The sequence below is a fragment of the Brassica napus genome, chromosome C7 (genome assembly GCF_020379485.1).
Source record: "Brassica napus cultivar Da-Ae chromosome C7, Da-Ae, whole genome shotgun sequence".
NCBI lineage: Eukaryota > Viridiplantae > Streptophyta > Magnoliopsida > Brassicales > Brassicaceae > Brassica > Brassica napus.
Window position 1 is genome coordinate 2,551,886 of NC_063450.1, and position 19,527 is coordinate 2,571,412.

The window sequence follows — 19,527 nt, forward strand, 5'->3', positions numbered from 1 at the left end:
ATTTGGTCTTTGTTTAATCTCGTGTTTCTTGTTGTCTCCGGGATGTTCGATCTGTGAACTCGCCGGCTTAGTCTCCGAAAGGATTGCGATCCTTGTCGGCTTTGCGTTGTACGATCGGTTTCGAAGGTTATAATAAATTCATAGATGACAAAAAAAAAGAAGTAAAAAGGCTGAAGCTAGAGAGAGAGTAGAGTGAGAAAATGCTCTGAAGTAACCCCAAGTGGGTTGAAAGGTTCCGACATTGGAAAGAGTTTTTTATTCACTTTTGTGAGTGGAGGCTGTTGAAACACGTTTTCTTTAAAGCAATCTTATCCTATTATATCTCTTTTTTAGCTCGTTTGCTTAAAAATTAAGATACTCTGAGTGTTTTTTGGCTTTGTTCTTCAAGCATTCATTTCTAGGTAGTTGGGAAAATAATTCTCGGCGAGGGTTTATTAATCGATTCACAAGATGTCTGTAGCAATGGATAGGGCGCTTATGGCTTTATCTCTGATGAAGAAGAAGAGGAGCCCTTTACTATGCCAGATCGGCTGGGGTTCACCTCGATTGAAAAAAATCGGCTCAGTTTTATGGGGAGATCTCTTAACCCTGAGTGCCAACGGATGGCAGGGCTTATCATTACTATGCCACATAAATGGCAAAAGGAAGGGAAAGTTAGAGGAATCGCCTTATCTCAAGAGAGATTTCAGTTTATCTTCAACTCGGAGCACGATCTTTTAGATGTGTTGGAGAAAAGGGTTCAGACTTACAATGAATGGCCGATGGTGCTGGAGAGATGGGTGGAATATCCTCCGGAAGACTATCTTCAGTTCATTCCGCTGTGGGTCAGGATTAGGAACATTCCGGTCGACTACTATACGACTGAAGCTCTCACAACTCTGGGAGATATGGTGGGGAAAACAATGGTGGTAGCTTTTGATCCTCTCAAACCTGTGACTCAGGATTATATTCGGGTCCAAGTTCGTTTCAATGTGGCCAATCCTCTGAAGACTTGCAGAGTTCTTAACGTCAAGGGAGGGAAAACAACTATCATCCATTTCAACTATGAGAACATCCAAAAGAGGTGTTTCACCTGTAAGCGCTTAAGCCATGAGAAGAGAATATGTCCTATTGTAATAAGAAAGCGTCAGGAGCAAGCTCAAGGTAGGAGGAACCTAGCAGTGGTGCCGGTTCCTAGAGCTCCAGTGGTGCCGGTTCCTAGAGCTCCAGTGGTGCTTAATAAGGATGATCCCTTATGTGGGCTTTTTGAGGAAGAGCAGGTGGGTCTGGATCCTCTCTCGGGAAGACCAAAAATTGCTAAGGAAGTTTTGGATGAGATGAGAAGATACCTGCTTGCTGAGACTGGTGAAAACAGAGCTGTGAAGATTGATAGGATAAGAGGCACAGTCAAGGAAGCGGAAGCAGATCCAATTGCTCAACGTGCTGTTCTACGGTTGGAGCCGGCCCCTGTGGTTACTAGTGATCTTAACAGAGGGAAAGGTCTGGTCTTCGATTATGATGAGAAATCTCAGAGGAAGGTGGATTTCGATCTTAACGCTAATCCTAATAAGCTGATGGCTGGAGCCTTTAAAGCGTTCAAGGCTTCTCCGGCGACAAGTGTTCCGATCTTGGATTTAAGCACTGGTGAGGAATCCAGTTCTGCTAGTGATCATAGGTTTTTCTCTGATAGTTCAACGGTATTCCACTCTGGTTATCTGAGGCCTGGAACCTCCGGAACTATTAGTAGGAAACCAAGGGTCCGCAGACGTCCTCCAAAAGGGGTTCGCAAAGCCTCTTCTTTGGCATTAGTTACCCGCTGCCAGGAGCCAGAGGAGAATAGAAGAGAAGGGAAACATGAAGAGGGCAGTAGAAAGATGAAGAAAGTGATGGAGGACACATGAAGTAGGTCAAACTCTAAGGCGCAATGCCTTAACGTGGTCCCGCGTGAGGGATCGCCCAACGTCCAATGAGCATCATGAGTTGGAATTGTCAGGGCTTGGGGTGGCCTCAAGGACTGACAATTCAACGTCTTCGGGAGATGCGTAAAAAACACTTTCCGGAGATCCTTTTTTTGATGGAAACGAAAAAATCTAAGGATGTTTTGGTTGATATTCAGGTTTGGTTGGGATATGACCGAGTGTATACTGTTAATCTTGTTGGGTTCAGTGGGGGGGGGGGGGGGTTGGCTCTTTTTTGTAAGAAAAATATAAAAATGGATGTAAAATTTGCGGATAAAAATATTTTGGACTGCTTGGTTCAATATGGGAATCATACCTTTTTCTTATCTTGTATATATGGTGAACCTGGCCATGATGGTCGTGATGTCGTTTGGGAGAGGCTCTCTCGTATTGGTGTAAATAGAAAAGAGCCTTGGTGTCTTATTGGGGACTTCAATGAGATCTTAAACAATGGAGAAAAGACAGGGGGGACTAGAAGAGCGGAAGCGTCCTTTCAACCCTTCGCGGAGATGCTGAGGAGCTGTGATATGGTTGAGCTGACAAGTAAGGGTGATAATCTCACTTTGGGAGGGAAGAGATGGAACAAATGGATCCAGTGTTCTTTGGACAGAAGTTTTGGAAATAAAGCTTGGCACCATACCTTTCCCTCTTCCAATCAAACCTTTTTGGACAAACGTGGTTCATATCACAGGCCGGTTTGGATGAACTTTTTTGCCTCACCGCAAGCATTTAAGGGCCAGTTCAGATTCGATAAGAAGTTTTTGATGCAGCCGAATGTTAAGAAAAAAGTTGGTATTGCGTGGGCATCAAATCGAAATGGGCGTTCATCTTCTGTATCTCAGAGAATTCGGAGCTGTAGGAATGCCCTTAGTAGATGGAAGGAGCAATCTGTCTTCAATGCCTAGAAGAAGATCCTTTTGCTTCAGGAAAGATTGTAATGGATGCAATCTCGAACCTACCCGTGTGCTTTCATGGTCAACAACATTAAGAGAGATCTTTTAAAAGCATACAGAGAGGAGGAGTTATTTTGGCGGCAAAAAAGCAGAGATAAATGGATGGTTTATGGGGATCGTTGCACCAAGTTTTACCATTCTTCGGTCAAGACAAATAGATCCAAAAACCAGCTCTCAAAGCTGATAGATAAGAATGGTAAAATGCAGTGGTCGGAAGGAGCCAAAGCAGAAGTTGCAAACGACTACTTCACAGATCTTTTCAAATAATCCAATCCTAGGTCTTATACTCCCGTGTTGGAAAGTATGGAGCCTAAGGTGACAGTGGTGATGAATGCCTCTCTGATCAGACCGGTCTCCAAAGAAGAAGTGAGAGAAGCTATCTTCTCTATTAAGCATGAGAGTGCTCCGGGTCCTGACGGCATGACAGGCTGCTTTTTTCAAAGATTTTGGGATGTGATTGGGGATGAAGTGACCAAAGAAATCCAAGGCGTGTTTGTATCTGGTACTATACCACCGGAATGGAACTTCACGTATCTCTGTCTGTTGCCTAAGGTCAAAGACCCGGAGTACATGAAGGACTTAAGGCCGATCAGTCTTTGCTTTAAACTGTATAAAGCGGTTTCAAAAATCATGGTGAGAAGACTCCAGCCTTTCCTTCATGAGATTGTGTCGGTTAATCAATCTGCATTCGTAAGGGATCGGATCATTTCGGATAACATTATTATGGCGCATGAAGCTGTCCATGGGCTGAGAACGCATCAAAAGATTTCTGAGGAGTGTATGGCGGTGAAAACTGACATGTCAAAGGCTTATGACCGCGTCGAATGGAGCTATCTCAGGAGTGTACTGTTAGCTCTGGGTTTCAGCTTAAGTTGGGTTAATCTGGTAATGATGTGTGTGGGCTCTGTCACCTTCTCTGTCCTCATCAACGACCAGCCCTTTGGTCTGATTAATCCATAGAGGGGGATCCGACAGGGTGATCCGTTATCTCCTTTTTTGTTTGTGCTATGCACCGAGGGGTTAACTCACCTGCTTAATGCTGCGGAAAGATCTGATCAATGGCATGAGGTTTCTGGAGAACGGGTGTGAGACCCCCGATCGTAGATAACCGGAAATGACACGGTCGATGTTCCCTGATGGTCGACCCGAGGTTCTCGAAATAAATTCGATCGCCTTAGACCAACAGCCAAAGAACACAGACGCTCCTATCGGATATTACTCTAGGCTTTTCAACCCAATAGAGCAATATTCGATAGTTAGTTCGTCCCGGACAAGAACTAATATCTTATGAGAACTCGTGATTTATAAACATCTTTTATACATTATTTATTTACTTTAAACATCTTACAAAGTGTTATAGTTTTATCCTACGGCCTATCGCCCAACAACGTTTTAAGTAAATATACATCAAAAGGTACGTTGCAAGGACAACAAAATACTACCGCTGGTTGGCCGCACCTTCTTGTAACGACCCGGTTTCTTAGCTGGTGATTCTCGTTAATTAATTTGGTCTAAACCGAACTAGTTGCTTTATGGTTTAATTAATTGTCTCAACCTTTCGTTTTGGTTTGACCAAGCTGGTTAGTTTATCTTAGTTAATTATTGTTACCTAGCTATATATATTTATTCGTATGCATCTCCTCCTTCTTCCCTACCCTAGCCGCACCCATCTCCTTTTATGGCGATCAAAGGAGGAAGCCACTACCACCACTCGTTCGTTGCCGTAGCTGTTTGATCGGGAAACGGTACGGAACGAGAGAACGTTGGGTTTTAGACGTGGGTTTAAGCAAAGACGTCTTATTATAGATCGGAAGAGTGTTTCGTCGGTTACAAGGAAAGGAAATATGTGAACAGAAAGGTGCCGGAGCCTCGAAGGCTTTGCCGGAGAGATACAACAAGGCGAGATAACAAAGGTAAAACCCTAATCTAGCCGCCCAGTGAGTATCAGTGATTTCGGATCCCTTTCTCGTTGCGTTCCCTTCCCTTTATATAGTTGACCTCGTACTCTCCCATGACCTAGTTTGCGTCGTCTTCGTGGGCTTTTAACTCGTTGGGCCGAGAAGCTCATGCTGTCTCGAGTGGACATTAAGTCAAGGACGCTTAGACGCGCGTTTCGAGCCATCGAGCCGAGACACCGTTTCATCCTGAGTGGGCTGGGCCGTCTGTTCTTCGGGCCCTGAGGGATGTCGAATCCATCCTCTACAGTAAGTCCCCCCAGTTCATCGAGATGAACGTCTCGTTGATCTTGATGAATTTAGAAGGTTAATGGCTTGGAAGGACAGACGGGTCGCCTCAAAGATAAAATGCTGGATCGGGCATCGCGAGGCATCGTTAAGTATTTCGCTCTGTCGCGCGGTTTGATCAAGTTTAACCAAACCGTTTTTGGTTTGTTAGATCCGATTCTGCCCCAGACGCTGGTTTGACTCGGAGTTGGGTCGGTTATTTTGGGAAACCGAATCAACGCTTCGGTTTCCTAGGCGGCTAAAATACTGTTCCCAGGACCATGTAGGCCCACGTAGGTATCATGATGACGCCTCGGGGAAGTACCTCATCTCTCCCTTATAAATACTTGATCGTTTCTCTCCTCCTCTATTCTTCTCTGCATTATCCAGGTACTCTCTCTCTCCTTCCCTCCACTTCTCTCTCTAGGTTGTTGTTGTAATATAGATAGCGATATGTCGTCTGGGGGAGGTTATCTCGCGAACAGAAATGGAAAGAGGTCGCGACCGTATCTCGTCCTTTGAGAGACGCGGGCGAGGTTCCGCTCGAGGAGTTCGAACGGGTTCATCATGACGCAATGATGGACACCGGGAGCCTGGATCTGTCTCAAAGGATCCTGGTTTCCGAGTCTGCGCGTTCATTCCGTCAAGAAGTAAGGGGAAACCAAGCCGAGCCGCAGGCTTGCGATAGAGACGGTTCTGGCGGTGCGAGAGACGGGGTCCCTCCTGCTGACTATATGCCGACGTGCTATTATCCTGGGGAGATCTTCAAGGAGCTGCTGGCGATAGCTCCCGAGTATCTGCGCTCTCCGGATGTGAGCGGTCAGACTTGGGAGAACGTTATGAAGACGCAATCAACTCCTAACAGCGTGAAGAGGCTCCTGAGGGAGCGCCGCGGATTTGGGGTGACTTTCTTGATTCCTTCGGCGAGCCAAAGGCCTTGGTCGCCGCCAGTTGGGTATCAATTCGTCTACGAGTCCTATTTTCGTGATGATACGAAGCTTTGGTTCCCAATTCCCCGACTAGTCACGGCATACGCGAGGTGCCGAGATGCAGCGAAAAGTCAATTTTTGAACGGTTCGTGGCGTATTGCAGTTGCTTTGATGGTTATGGCTGCCGAGATCGATATCTCGCTGAGCGTTCGTACCTTTGAAGAATTGACGTCCGTCAGTTCGTTGGAGGATGGCCTTCTATCGATAAAAATGCGGCCAAGCTACAACGTGATAGGGGGGCATCCTAATAAGACGCTCGATTGGCAGAGGTCCTATTTCTTTGTTAAATGTGATGATTCTGCCTTCGAGGACCCTCCAGACGATGACTACCGTGTCTTGTGGAACACTTTGCTTGGTAGAACGCTTTCGTTAACTCGTTTTATTTCTTCGCGTACTAACTGCCTTCTATTTTCGCTATCTTATTTCTTTGTAGCCGACCATCCGACTTCTCGCGAATACCCGGAAGAGTTTCTTGCGAACGCTCGTGCTATCGCGAGACTCGCTCAAGAGCACTGGGAGAACATTTCTTGGGAGAGGGTTCGCCGTTCGATCGACCGTATTTCCAGGAGTAAGTCCATTTTTTTTTCTTTTCATATGTCATGCTGTGGGCTTCTACTCTCTCCTTGATGAATTTTTTTTTTTTACATATCCTTTGCAGGGGATTGGGATTCGAGTTACCTTCCGTCGGTTAACAAGACCAAGAGACGTATTTCGCTGTTCACCGGTGAAGAGCAGAAGAAAATCAACGCAGCAAGGAAGATGAGGGGCCTTCCGGACCTGAGCGCTATGATGGCGGGAGAGCTTGGCTTGTCGCATGCCGAGCCATTGGTGCCTCCCAACGAGTTGGCGACTGACGACGTGAACCTCGCGAGTTATGACCATCGCGAGTCCTCGCTTGGTGTTGTTGCCGCTGCTCCTAAGAAGAAAAAGAGCAAGAAGAGAGCCCATGACGAGCCGCCTGTCAATGATGATCGCGAGACTCTTACAGAGGGAGGCGATCGTTCGGAGGGTGCAGAGCCGTCGACGAAGAAGAGAAAGTAGAAGAAGCGACTATCTTTGGAGGATAGCATCACGGGTCGAGACAGCGGAATTGCTTCCCCCTCTGCTCCATCTGATCCGACTGACGGGCCCTCTCTCAACTTGGCCCTAGCGGATGAACCTCGAAGCGTCTCACCCGAGGTTCCGCTTCAGAAGAAAAGGTCGAAGCAAACTGGTGAGCAAGGGACGACCAGGCGCCAAGTTTCCCCCGTTGCTATTTCATCGAACCCTGGGACGTCGGTCCCCGGTCCATCGTCTGGTGGTATTCCGGTCGTAAGGAAGACTTTGAGAGTCGAGTTTCCTGACCGTGTTTTGTTTGAGTATGACGGGCCAACTCCTCTCGTCTACGCTCCTCACAAATGCGCAGAATTGGTTAGCCAGATCAACTGCGGCCCAAAGCCCTTTCCGCCGGTCGCTGACCTGATCTTCAAGGATGAGTATGTTGACGCCGCTCGCACCAAGTTGTTGGTAAGATTTTGCTTCGGTTCTTTCATTCCTTCTATTACGTACTTTGTTTCATTGGTTAAATTCTTTGGTTTTCGTGTCTCGCAGTGTGACGGGGTTTCGAACTTCGTCATCGAGAAATATGACTCTGCGCTGAAGGAAGCGCTTGCTGAGTCAGAGAAGCTGAAGAAGACGGTGGTGAGTAAGAGCAGACTCCTCCGTCGAAGGAAGGCGGAGTGGCAGGAGAAGTTCGAGAGGATGGCTGAGAAGAGGGATCGCGCGGTTGCCCGGAGGAAAGCTCAGAAGAAGAGAGCCGACACAGCTGAAGAGGAGGTTTCCGTTGCTCGTTCTACCATCGAGGCTCTGGAGCTGCGGAAGGCCAATCTTATGGAGGAGATAGGAGCAAAGGCCGCGGAGCACAAGAAAGAACTGGACCGCCTTAGAGATTCGCGGATGTACGAGGTCACGAAGGAAAGGGTGAGGGTTGAGACCGAGATGATTGCAAAGTCCAATAAGCATTTCGGGAATCTGCGCGAGTGGTGGACCCGTTGTGGACCTTTTGACACGGCGCGGTTACTTCAAAGTCAAGCGTTCGGGACAAAGAGCTGCCTCGAGGCTGTAAAGGCCGACGGCCGCGACATCCCTCAAGAGGCTATCGACATGTTTGCGGCTAGAGAAAAACAGTTCGAGGAGGAAGCTTTGAAGCTTGATCCCGGCGAGATCCCGGAGGCTGACTTGGTCCTTTCTCCACTTTGCCTCGAATCTCAGTTCGTCGATATGCGAGCTTTCGTGGGTCTCGACCCGCATGGGTCTAACGTACGCTTGATCGATCCAAGGACTGCAGGGGTTCTCCAAAGTCCCGCTGATCGTCCTGGAACCTCTGCTGCTCCCTCTCATTCTGTGGGAGATGATTCGTCGAAGACTGGCGCGACCGCTACTGACTCGCGAGCCGTTGAAGGGGGAGCGAAATCTGCTGGGAACCAGGATGGGAGCAACGTTCTCGAGATTTCTGATTCTTCCGTTTCTGATTTGGAGGATGGCCAGGGTCGTGAACCGGACAAAGCTGATGCCGGCGAGTAGGTCGACGGGGCGCGGAGTGGGGAGATAATCGGAGATCAAGCAATCCCCTCCGAGAGTCAGCTTGAGGTTCGCGGAGAAGAGGCGATGGCTCGCGTTGAAGGCGTTGATGCGGGTCAACCGGCGCATTCCAAACTTCCCGAACCATCTCTCGACCGCGATGCCGTAGCGCAGGAACAGGCTAGGGACCCTGAAGAATGACTTTGTTGTTGTTTTCTCTCTCTTTTTTTTTTTTACTTTGGACGAACCTTCCCCCCTTTTATGTATTATGACTTAACCCATTGCGGTGTCTCGTTTGTTAAGACTCCGCCTGTTTCTTCTTGTTTGCGAATTCCGTTTTACTTATATTGCTTCCTGGTCGTTCGATAACTCCGGGAGTCGCGGTCCGAGAAGGTGTAGGAAACTCGGCAGATATCTTGACCGCAAGTGATAATAGAATTTGTGATTCATGCCATATCGTGACAGCGACATAGCCGTTTCTCGACGTTGGCTCGTACGGACTTGTGAACTCAACAACTCGTTGATCAGGTGTCGTTGGGTCGTTTATCAAGCTTCCTGGTTTGTTCGAGTGAAAATAGGATAACTTCAGACCGTGAAAGATAAATTTTCAAAGGATAACGGTTCCTACATCGACTTTCAGAACAATTTCTAAGCGTTAGGTCGGCCAAAGACCCTACTTAGTAAATTATGAAATGGATAGGAGTCATCATTTCGGACGTATCAGTGAATACTGTGATACGACCGGATTCCCGCGAGTATGTGTCTGATCAGGACATACTCGGCTGTGGGGTGCGAGTGCCGGTATGTTTGTCTCGAAGTGCCGGGGCGAATCTAATGTAGGCATCGCATGGGTTGCGCGACTTCTCGGGGAAGTGTTGTTTTTTTTTATTATAGCTGGACCCGTTAAGGCTGCCTACGTACTTCCTTTGCGGAAGATCAAGCCATTCGTAGTTCTTTGTTTTTCCGAGTAAAAGTGGCTGGGAGCGCATTTACTCGGTTTTATTTTTTTTTTTAAGAGTGAACGTGACCGTTGGTCGTTCACCTGTCTTTGCTGCTTTTAGTTGTGGAAGAGGCGAAGGTGGTTTGAGTTCCAGGCTCGTGGTACCGTTTCGCCGGTTGAGGTTTCGAGGTGGTAGACTCCAGGTTTCACGACCTCGATGATCTTGTATGGTCCTTCACAGTTGGCTCCGAGTTTTCTGGCTTTCCATTCCTTAGTGTTTTCGAACACCTTCCGGAGGACCAGATTTCCCAATTCGAGGCGGCGGGACTTAACCTTCTTGTTGTAATAGGTTTCGATCTGGTGCTGGTAGTTTTGGATTCGAAGCTATGCTTGGTCGCGTTTTTCTTCGATATCATCCAGTGTGTCGAGGAGCATACCTTGGTTAAGTTCGATGTTCTGCGGCATTTTGGAGCGTCGTAAACTCGTCACAATTACCTCAGCCGGTGCCATCGCTTCGACCCCATAGGCCATCGAGAAGGGGGTGGCTTTCGTTGCTTCGCGAGGTGTTGTTCTATGGGACCAGAGGACCCCATCTAGTTCGTCGGCCCAACAACCCTTCTTCAAGTCGAGTCGTTTCTTGAGTCCGTCGATGATTATCTTGTTAGTGGACTCGGCTTGACCGTTGCTCTGCGGGTTTCTCGGTGTGGACATGTTGAGCCGAATTCTCCATCTGTCGTAGAAGTCTTTGAAGTTGTGGGAGATAAATTGTGATCCGTTGTCTGTGACTATCTCATACGGGAGCCCGTGCCTGCAGATGATGTTTTTCCAGATGAACTTCTGCACCTTCTTGTCGGTAATGCTGGCGTAGGCTTCTGCTTCCACCCATTTGGTGAAGTAATCTGTTAAGACTAGGATGAATCTCTTCTGTCGAGAACTCGGCATCGGCCCGATTATATCCATTCCCCATCGCATGAAGGGGTATGGCGCGGTCAAGGTGTGGAGCAATTCTGTCAGGCTATGTATGGTTGAAGCGTGTCGCTGGCACCTATCGCATCTCTTGACATAGGATTCGCAATCTGCATTCATTGTTGGCCAATAGAAGCCGAGGCTTTTCACTTTTAGTGCGAGAGCTCGTCCTCCTGAATGATTGACTGCTGCTCCTTCATGTGTTTCGGCCATGACCAGCCTTGTTTCGTGTCCAAAGATACACCTAAGGAGTACTTTGGTTGCAGTCCATCGATGGAGTGTTTCATCCCTGACAACATAATGCGCACTGCGTCTTTTGAGCTGCCTTGCTTCCCATTTCTCTGTCGGTAGTATTCCTTCGAATAGGTAAGCGATGGATTCCGTTCGCCAATCTTCGAGTTGCCCTTCCGTTACGCGAGGTTCCCCTTCGTCGATTTCCATGGCGTCGGTGGTGATAGATGCTGCAATGGCAAGTTGTTCCGTCGGTGGGCTGATGCTTGGCTTTTCAATCCTATGTATTGGGATTGTCCTTTTCACCTGATAGTGTAGCTTACTCCCGAGGGCTGCGAGTGTGTCCGCACATACGTTTTCTCCACGAGGGACTTTCGTTAGCTCGAAGAATTCGAAATCTTGTGTGAGATCTTTGACGAGGTTCAGGTAAGCATCCATTCTGTCGTTCCTGACGTCGTAGTCTCCGAGGAATTGACTTACCACGAGTTGGGAATCACAGTATGCGTTGATCCATTTAGCTTTTACTGCTTTGGAGAGACGAAGGCCTGTGATGAGAGACTCGTATTCGGCTTCGTTGTTGGATGCCGGAAAATCAAAACTGAACGACTGTCGGATTAGTTCTCCTATCGGCGACTGGAGTTGTACACCTGCTCCTGAACCTTTGTTCGCAGATGAACCATCTACGTGCAGTATCCAGTTTAGACTTGGCAGTACAAGATCTTGTTCTAACTCCGGCGTTAGCTCGATCAGGAAATCAGCAAGAACTTGCGACTTAGCTGCTGTGCGGTTTTTGTACACGATGTCGTGCTCGCTAAGCTCGACTGCCCACTTTGTTAGTCTCCTTGATTGGTTAGTATTTTGCATTACCGTCCTAAGGGGCTGGTTGGAGAGCACCTCGATAGTGTGCGATTGGAAATAAGGTCTGAGTTTTCTTACCGAAGTGATGATAGCGAGGGCCATCTTTTCCAAGGTTGGGTATCTCGTTTCCGGTTCCGTCATCCGCTTGCTGGTGTAGAAAATAGGTTTTTGTTCACCGTGGTCTTCTCGTATTAGGACGCTGCTAACGGCCGAGGAGGTGACTGCGATGTATAAGGATAGAGTGTCCCCGACTTCGGGCTTCGACAGAACGGGAGGTGTTGTTAGGTAATGCTTGAGTTGATTGAAAGCTTCCTTGCATTTTTCGTCCCAGATGAATCTCTTATTTCCTCGCAGGAGTCAATAGAACGGGAGGCACTTGTCTGTGGATCTTGAGATGAATCTGTTTAGCGCCGCAATCCTTCCAGTTAAACGCTGAACCTCGCGGGTGTTCTTCGGGTTCGGGAGATCGAGGATTGCCGTTATTTTTTTTGGGTTTGCCCCGATGCCTCGCTGGGTGACAATGTAACCTAGGAACTCTCCAGACGTGACGCCGAAGGTGCATTTCGCCGGGTTGAGCTTCATCCCGTACTCGTTCAGCGTTTTGAAGCAGTCTTGTAGATGGTTGAGATGGTCCTTGGCGCGAAGTGACTTGACCAGCATATCATCAATGTAAACTTCCATAGTGTTGCCGAGTTTGTCGGTAAACATTCTATTGACGAGATGCTGGTAAGTCGCTCATGCGTTCTTTAGGCCGAAAGGCATGACCTTGTAGCAATACGTCCCCCTATCTGTTATGAACGCCGTTTTCTCGCGATCGTCCGTATGCATCATGATTTGATTGTATCCGGAGAAAGCGTCCATAAATGTTAGGAGCTCGTTGTCGGCAGGCGACTCCACCAGACGGTCGATATGCGGGAGAGGGTAACTATATTTTGGACATGCTTTGTTCAAATCCGTGAAGTCAACGCAAATGCGCCATTTCCCGTTTTTCTTTTTGACAACGATGGGGTTTGCTAGCCATTCCGGGTACCGTACTTCGGCGATGAAGCCTGCGTCAACCAACCTGTCAACTTCCTCGTTCACTGCTTTGGACCGTTCAGGTCCGAGCTTTCGTCTCTTCTGTCGAATAGGCTTGAACGTCGGATCGACGTTTAACTCATGAGAAGTTATTGCAGGGTCTATACCCTTCATATCAGAAGTTACCCATGCAAAGGTCGAGGCATATTCTTTGAGGAAAGAAATGATTAATGACTGCAGGTCGTCGGAGAGATAGGCGCCAATGCGCACGACCTTCGCTGAGTCGGCTCCATCGATGGGAACCTCGCGGATTTCTTCCTTCTGGGGGTAGATCATATGTATTGGTTTGGTGATCGCGTTGATGAGAGAAGGTGATTGTTGCAGCTTGACTGCGGCGATAAGGAGCTCTCTCGCGGCCCGTTGGTCCCTGCGAATCGGTTGCGTCGTTCCATCTTTTCCAGGGAACTTAACGCATTGGTGATAGGTGGAGGGAATGGCTTTCATGGAGTGTAACCATGGCGTTCCAAGGATTGCGTTGTAGGGCGCCTTAGCCCGGATAACAGAGAACTTAACGGTGCGGGTCACAACACCTGCGTAAACTGGGAGACGAATTGTCCCAATCATCTGTTCCGAGGAACCATTGAACCCCGTGAGACTACGTGAGGAGGGCTTCATGTCTCGCAGGTCGACTCCCATCTTGTCGAGCGTATCCCGAAAGATGAGGTCGACTGAGCTGCCTGTGTCGACGAGAACCTTCGTGACCTGGCATTCGCCAATTTTGATATCGATTAGGAGTGGGTCGTTATGCGGCATGCTGATGCCGTGAGTGTCGGCCGCCGAGAAAGAGATTTGATGGTCTGCTTCGACTTGCGAAGGCCACTTTTGGGCGGTTATGGCTTGTCGCCTGTAATCTTTAACTGCTCTTACCGAGTCCCCGCAAGGGGGTGAACCACCCATTATGACGTTGAGGTGCGGGGCGTTCGTAACCTTCATCAATTCCCATTGCACTTGTCATTTCGCTTCGAGGCACGGTCGTAGATCACATTGCTTGGACTGACCAAGCTTGGCGCGCAAGTCTTCGGCTTTGGAATTGATCTGCTCACGTAAATCTGCGGGCAGATGTTGAAGGTGTAGAGAAACTCCGGTGTGGGTAGTCTTTCTCGCTTTAGACTCGTTGGGGGACATCCTGAGGTCTGCCTCATTCTTTCTTGCTTTAGACTCGTCGAGCGACGTCCTGAGGTCTGCCTCGTTCTTTTGTACCATTTCGGCCTTCCGCTTCAGAAGTGTACGTAGATCCTTGGACTCCGTTTTTCTGCCCAATTTTTTGCGCAAGTCCTTTGGTACCGGCGGAATTTCATCATCCGAGGAATCAGCCTGTCGGGGGAGTATTACTTCCACCCGTCGCCGGTTCTTAGGTGGTTCTTCATCAGTTGATTTGCTTTCGAGGTTGAGATTGTTTACCGTAGCTTTCTCTGGATTAGTTTGCTCTTCTCTCTGAGGGGCTTTTGCTTGAGACTTCTGAACCTTTTTCTCTTTGTTTTTGCTCCAACTCTTGTTGTTTTTCGGCTTCTGTGGAGATTCAATCTCGATTTTCCCGCTTTCGATGGATTTGAGGAAGTGTCCGTATAAGACTTTGCAATCCTTCGTCTCATGCGACTTGACCTCATGATAGGAACACCACTTACTCGGCTCGACGGCGTTCGAGTTTTCTGGTTCAGGGGAGCTTGACCTTGGCTGGCTGGTATCTCGATCCCAATTATTCCACCCCTTCTCTCGCACCATCGCGGCGGAGCCCGATGGTTCGGCGTTGTCTATAGCATTCATGTAGCCCTTCCTCTGGTCAGGCTTGCCACTCGTGGAATGTTGGCGTGGTTCTTGACGAGCATCGTTCGTCGGGGGGGGGGGGGGGGGGGGGGGGGGGGAGGGGGGGGGTTTGTTTCCCTGCGGGTTCTTTGGCCGCCTTGGCCCTAGTATCTTCCTCCATTCGGATGAAGTTATTGGATCGTACGATGGCATCTGGTACGGATCTCGTCGGGTGTCGGTAAAGGTCGGCCCGAAATGGTGACTTAATGTGGAGGGTGTTCATTAACGGCTCCACGGCTATACGATCTGGCACGTCTACTTTCGAGACAATGGATTAGAACTTCTCCATAAAATCTCTCAAGCTCTGTCCATTAGCGTGGTCGAGATTCCAAAGATCTGTGGCGGTGGCTTCTTGTCGAGTTAACATGATGTAGTTTTTGAGGAAAGTCGTCGAGAGGTCGTGAAAACTATCAACAGAGTTCTCCTGAAGACCGGTGAACCAGTTGAGAGCGATACCTTCTAGGGTTTCGACGAAGAGTTGACAAAAGCCTGCGTCTTTTTCCTCATCAGAGAGGTTCGCGCGTCGCATCGCGATATTGAAGGATGTGATGTGAGCAGAAGGGTCGGAGACACCGTCGAAGGTTGGAAGACGGAGCTTTTCCATCTTTTGGAGGCGGACCGTCGTTATCTTTTCGGTGAATGGTGTCCGGAGAGATTCTGCTAGGACTTGCTCGATCTGAGGGGCGGACGTAGTGACATGATGGATCTTGGAGCTTATATCCAGCACCGACTGTTTCAGCGCGGCGAGTACGTTTATCGTCTGCGCATCAAGGCTAACCGGGGTTTGGGCCGCGTCACCGTCGGCGACATCTTGGTTTGCAGTCTGTGTTGGTGCTGCACCAGTCGCCCTTTCTGTGTTAAACAGATGTCTTCGGTACTGTGCCGTCAAAGCTTCTACGTTCGCAGCGAGGGGGCTAAGATCTTTGCAAGCGCTGAGATTTGTTCGGTCGCCGCTTTCTGGGCTGCGTCTTGCTGCGCAAGGCGCGCCATGATAGTTTCTATTGAAGCGGGTTGAAGTGGTGTCGGAGTCACAGGGAAGGACGCCGGCGTTACTTCGATGGCTTCACGATCTTCTCCAGAGGAATAGCCGTCGTTACTCGTCGCCATCTTGTCGACGTTGCTTTGCTAGAGACCCCACGGTGGGCGCCAACTGTTTGATCGGGAAATGGTACGGAACGAGAGAACGTTCGGTTTAGATGTGGGTTTACGCAAAGACGTCTTATTATAGATCGGAAGAGTGTTTCGTCGGTTACAAGGAAAGGAAATATGTGAACAGAAAGGTGCCGGAGCCTCGAAGGCTTTGCCGGAGAGATACAACATGGCGAGATAACAAAGGTAAAATCCTAATCTAACCGCCCAGTGAGTATCAGTGATTTCGGATCCCTTTCTCGTTGCGTTCCCTTCCCTTTATATAGTTGACCTCGTACTCTCCCGTGACCTAGTTTGCATCATCTTCGTGGGCTTTTAACTCGTTGGGCCGAGAAGCCCATGCTGTCTCGAGTGGCCTTTAAGTCGAGGACGCTTAGATACGCGTTTCGAGCCATCGAACCGAGACACCGTTTCGTCCTGAGTTGGCTGGGCCGTCTGTTCTTCGGGCCCTGAGGGATGTCGAATCCACCCTCTACAGTAGCACCTCTTGATCTGACCACCACCGGAGCCGCCATGTTCCTCACCACCATCGTTCATCCCTTTACACTGCCGTGAGTCATGACCCGTCAGAGACGTCTCCTTCTCTCCGCAAAGCCAAGCCGTAAGAGTTAAGCTCTGATTTCATAGGTTTCTTGTGCAATAAGTAACTTTGTATAAACCCTATATCTAATATTCATTTGTTTTGTCATGCGCATCTTTGTTAACTCATCACGTGATGATACGAGAAGCCGAGTCCGGGTGTATAACCCTAGCTTTCTTGCTGATCAAGTCATTTCGTTTATTGTCGTATTCGATTGTGGTTCAACCTAATTGGCTAAGGTGAAGGCTATTCCGTTGAATCCCGAGCTAGTTTAGTACTACTGTTATGAAAAGTCTAGTTTCGAAACATGATCTGTCTCTGTGAATTGAGTCTGTTTGAGAGTCTTGTTTGTTTATTATTATTATTGATTGTTAAACCGGAAAATATGATAATAGAGGATTTAACGGTTGAATGAATTGAGTGATGTTAAAACTGCTATATATATGTATATAAATATATAAGTCTGTTTGTGTGGATTGCGGGTGCACAAAGACGTTTGTGTAAGCCGACGACGAGCAGTGTGATTGCGGGTGCACTGAGACGTTTGTGTAAGCCGCCGACGAGCAGTGTGATTGCGGGTGCACAAAGACGTTTGTGTAACCCGCCGACGAGCAGTGAGATTGCGGGGGTACAAAGACATTTGTATCAGTCGCCGACGTGCATATTCTGGGAGTACAGAGATGGAATATTGTACGCCTGGAGATATAGATATATATATCCTTATGAGGAAATGCGGGGTGCATAGAGTAGCATGTACTATCAGCGCACTGGATGTTTTATGTGGTGTATTAGACACTGTGTTTGTTTCATGCTAGAGCTAGGCCTACATGGTCGTAGTGCTATGTACTGAGTCAGTGGTTTGCGGTTTAGCATCCCATACCTCAAGGAGTAACTCCTTTGTTACTCACCCCTCTTTCTTCCCCTTGCAGGTGAACATGACGAGTAGTTGGATATTTGGACGGATTGGTTTCTTGGGATCATTGTATTTTATTTCGGCTTTAATTAACTTTTCAATTTAATGTATTTGGTTTTAAATTATAAACTTGTTTTATTTGGAAATTATTTGATTAAAAGGTTTGACATTTTATTCGATTTTATAAATCGGTTTAATTTGGTATTTTTCGGTTAGTAGCACGCCGGTCTCGACAGAGGAGGAGATGGGTGTTACAATTTGGTATCAGAGCGGGGTTCCGTCCCGGCTTTGACCCGGGACGGCGATTTATGGGACTCGGATTTTAACGATTTTCAATGTTTCGTCATTGGGAGTTTAAAAAAAAAAAGTGACACCCTTCAGTCCAGTTTCTTTCGGTTAGTCTCTTACTCTTTTATTTTTGCACGAGAAGACCAAGTTTCAATTCGTTTCCATTGTTTGATTTATCTTGTGTTCTTCTTTCCTTCGTAGTTGTTGAAGTTCCTTTGCGGTTCTTTTTAGAATTCGGGACGAATTCCAGTTAAGTGGGGAAGAATTGTAACGACCCGGTTTCTTAACTGGTGATTCTCGTTAATTAATTTGGTCTAAACCGAACTGGTTGCTTTCTGGTTTAATTAATTGTCTCAACCTTTTGTTTTGGTTTGACCAAGCTGGTTGGTTTATCTTAATTAATTATTGTTACCTAGCTATATATATTTATTCGTATGCATCTCCTCCTTCTTCCCTACCCTAGCCACACCCATCTTCTTTTATGGCGATCAAAGGAGGAAGCCACTACCACCACTCGTTCGTTGCCGTAGCACCTCTCGATCTGACCACCACCGGAGTCGCCATGTTCCTCACCACCACCGTTCATCCCTTTACACTGCCGTGAGTCATGACCCGTCAGAGACGTCTCCTTCTCTCCGCAAAGCCAAGCCGTAAAGCCAAGCCGTAAGAGTTAAGCTCTGATTTCATAGGTTTCTTGTGCAATAAGTAACTTTGCATAAACCCTATATCTAATATTCATTTGTTTTGTCATGTGCATCTTTGTTAACTCATCACGTGATGATACGAGAAGCCGAGTCCGGGTGTATAACCCTAGCTTTCTTGCTGATCAAGTCATTTTGTTTATTGTTGTATTCGATTGTGGGTTCAACCTAATTGGCTAAGGTGAGGGCTATTCCGTTAAATCCTTAGCTAGTTTAGTACTACTATTATGGAAAGTCTAGTTTCGAAATATGATACGTCTCTGTGAATTGAGTCTGTTTGAGAGTCTTGTTTGTTTATTATTATTGATTGTTAGACCGGAAATAGGATAATAGAGGATTCAACGGTTGAATGAATTGAGTGATGTTAAAACTGCTATATATATGTATATAAATATATAAGTCCGTTTGTGTGGATTGCGGGTGCACAAAGACGTTTGTGTAAGCCGCCGACGAGCAGTGAGATTGCGGGGGAACAAAGATGTTTGTATCAGTCGCCGACGTGCAGATTCTGGGAGTACAGAGATGGACTACTGTACGCCTGGAGATATAGATATATCCTTATGAGGAAATGCAGGGTGCATAGAGTAGCATGTACTATCAGCGCACTGGATGTTTTATGTGGTGTATTAGATATTGTGTTTGTTTCATGCTAGAGCTAGGCCTACATAGTCGTAGTGCTATGTACTGAGTCAGTGGTTTGCGGTTTAGCATCCCATACCTCACGGAGTAACTCCCCTATTACTCACCCCTCTTTCTTCCCCTTGCAGGTGAACATGCCGAGTAGTTGGATATGTGGACGGATTGGTTTCTTGGGATCGTTGTATTTTATTTCGGTTTTAATTAACTTTTCGATTTAATGTATTTGGTTTTAAATTATAAACTTGTTTTATTTGGAAATTATTTGATTAAAAGGTTTGACATTTTATTCGGTTTTATAAATCGGTTTAATGTGGTATTTTTCGGTTAGTAGCACGCCGGTCTCGACAGAGGAGGAGACGGGTGTTACACTTCTGTCCAAAAGAGTAAAGTGTCTCCCGCCTAAGGGTTACCTGCACACATGAATGAGTCATGAGCAACTAGTTTACTCAATGAATCTAGAATCACAACACAATCAATAATAAACCAAACAATTATCAAATGCATATACATGATCATGCAAGTACTAGTACTATACTTTAATATGGATCATCATTGTGAATTCTTATTTTAAACATCACTTCCACAACACCCGCCTGTTACCATACTCATATAATACAATATATATACTAGACCCGAGAAACCACTAAGGCTAACCGAGACTAGTGAGTTAGCATCACCCTCATTGTCGAATGTCCGGTATGAACAATCCGACACTGCATCGT

The 19,527-nt window shown here is 47.3% G+C and overlaps 4 protein-coding genes across 5 annotated transcripts; 2 read left to right on the plus strand and 2 right to left on the minus strand.

Annotated features, from left to right (window-relative positions):
* The first annotated feature begins 257 nt into the window (after positions 1 to 257).
* LOC106373437 lies at positions 258 to 9,221 on the plus strand. 2 transcript variants are annotated; one of them, XM_048764419.1, is made up of 3 exons: positions 258 to 6,456; positions 6,535 to 7,607; positions 7,692 to 8,037. In XM_048764419.1, exon 1 carries the CDS (start codon positions 519 to 521, stop codon positions 1,878 to 1,880), a length of 1,362 nt encoding a protein of 453 aa, XP_048620376.1. In that variant the 5' UTR covers positions 258 to 518; the 3' UTR covers positions 1,881 to 6,456; positions 6,535 to 7,607; positions 7,692 to 8,037. The 2 variants fall into 2 exon arrangements, with proteins under 2 accessions (XP_048620376.1, XP_048620377.1); XM_048764420.1 differs by having other exon boundaries at positions 1,952 to 6,456; positions 7,692 to 9,221.
* On the plus strand, positions 5,691 to 7,740 carry LOC106393383 (meiosis-specific protein ASY2-like). The gene is made up of 5 exons (XM_048763886.1): positions 5,691 to 6,456; positions 6,535 to 6,669; positions 6,760 to 7,138; positions 7,187 to 7,603; positions 7,692 to 7,740. Exons 1-5 carry the CDS (start codon positions 5,691 to 5,693, stop codon positions 7,738 to 7,740), a joined length of 1,746 nt encoding a protein of 581 aa, XP_048619843.1.
* Positions 8,959 to 11,757, minus strand: LOC125590348. The gene is made up of 2 exons (XM_048763887.1): positions 10,038 to 11,757; positions 8,959 to 9,215 (listed from the first exon to the last, which is right to left on the minus strand). Exons 1-2 carry the CDS (start codon positions 11,755 to 11,757, stop codon positions 8,959 to 8,961), a joined length of 1,977 nt encoding a protein of 658 aa, XP_048619844.1.
* A 633-nt stretch (positions 11,758 to 12,390) lies between these two features.
* On the minus strand, positions 12,391 to 13,629 carry LOC125590349. Its single transcript, XM_048763888.1, has one exon. It carries the CDS (start codon positions 13,627 to 13,629, stop codon positions 12,391 to 12,393), a length of 1,239 nt encoding a protein of 412 aa, XP_048619845.1.
* Between the last annotated feature and the right edge of the window lie 5,898 nt (positions 13,630 to 19,527).